Source organism: Sphaeroforma arctica, assembly GCF_001186125.1.
Source record: "Sphaeroforma arctica JP610 unplaced genomic scaffold supercont1.1289, whole genome shotgun sequence".
Classification (NCBI taxonomy): Eukaryota; class Ichthyosporea; order Ichthyophonida; genus Sphaeroforma; species Sphaeroforma arctica.
In genome coordinates, this window is record NW_014039269.1 from 10,851 (window position 1) to 12,355 (window position 1,505).

Consider the following 1,505-nt stretch of genomic DNA (forward strand, 5'->3'; position numbering starts at 1 on the left):
CGTACAAAATGCCATGGTATTCGACTGATTTCTTCTTTATAACGACATCCAAAGTGCTTTCGTCAAATACGCTACCTTTTTCTGGCCTATACGATGCGCTCGGTCCATTGCTTGCAGATCCTTCATCGGATTCCAATCGTGCTCCACGAAAACAACCGTGTCAGCTCCCGTCTGCATGAGTACGTTTCGGAATTACAAAATGCAGTATATATGTGTTTAGGGGGTATGGGCTGCGCATATACATGTACTTGGAATTTAAGAATACATATAAATATGTGAGGCTAGGTTTATGGAGTGTATGTATATGTGCATATAGGACCAAGGAAATACTTTCTTCAGCACTGCAGCTGCACACAGAGTCGTGACAATGGTAGCAGATAAACCGTTAAAAATCTACACGTCCCTAGGAGCTATTGTGTCCCACTCCTCCCCTATCACAGTTTATTTTATTTTATCGAGACCATACGGGCTCCCATACACAACCACTATAGATTTGCGCCTTATTGACGGAAAGCAAATACCTAATTGAGACTAGAAATTTAATCGTCGACTTTAGTACCAACGAATTACCTACCAAAACCGTTTCGCCAACTTGCGCGGTGAGGTTGACTATGTATACGTATATAATACTGCGTTATTGTGTGCAATACATAATAAGGTACTGTCATATATGCACATGTAAACAGACAAAAAGTATGTACACAGTTCAATCCGGTCTTAGCTACACATATAAAAACATACCAAATTGAGACCCAACCCACCCACGTGTGTAGTGAGGAGCAGCACGTCAATGGTTGGATCGGCATTGAACTTCGACACAATGGCAAAGCGGTTCACGGATTCTACAGACCCATCCATGCGCAGATAAATGATACCTGGCATTAGAGCTTTAAATAGATCCTGCTCAATCAGATCCAGCATAGCTTTGTGCTAAACGGGGAGTAAGATAGAAACAAAGATGTTCGAAATACATGTTAATACGAATGATGGCCGATTTGAGGTTCATACGAATGTTAGATGGCAGCAAAGTGCTTTGGGACTGGGGTTGCATGGATGGTGAACGTTGAAGATGGGACATAATCAATCAAAAATATACGACGGGGAACCATCCTGCTGTGCGCAGGTCTCTTTCGTTCAACCACAGAATCTGAGGCAAAGTATAACGCACTACCCGCACAGGGAAAAGCGGACACAACGACATTACCAACACTGAGAATGTCACAAATTCAAACGGAAAGAAATATTGACATGGACATACAAATAAGAACATTCCCTAATAAAGCGCGATTATAAAATAGTGACAATACAAGCATAAACCCGTGGATATATTTGTAGGAACATACTAATACCCCCAGACAGACGATGTCGTGGATAGCGATAGTAACGGTAGCTACGGCCCATGAGCTAGTGCCACAGACACACGTCAAGTCGACTAACACTCTATATATATATATATATATAGTAATATATATATATATTATTATACACACACACATATATATATA

The 1,505-nt window shown here is 40.9% G+C and overlaps 1 protein-coding gene across 1 annotated transcript in view; it reads right to left on the reverse strand.

Moving 5' to 3' along the window:
• Positions 1 to 1,505, reverse strand: part of SARC_10543 (hypothetical protein) — a gene marked incomplete at its 5' end in the record, with an annotated part of 7,920 nt that overhangs the window by 1,388 nt on the left and 5,027 nt on the right. The window contains 2 exons of the mRNA XM_014295411.1: positions 76 to 171; positions 742 to 930. Of these exons, the coding sequence (XP_014150886.1) occupies positions 76 to 171; positions 742 to 930 (285 nt within the window). The remainder of the gene's footprint in view (positions 1 to 75; positions 172 to 741; positions 931 to 1,505) is intronic.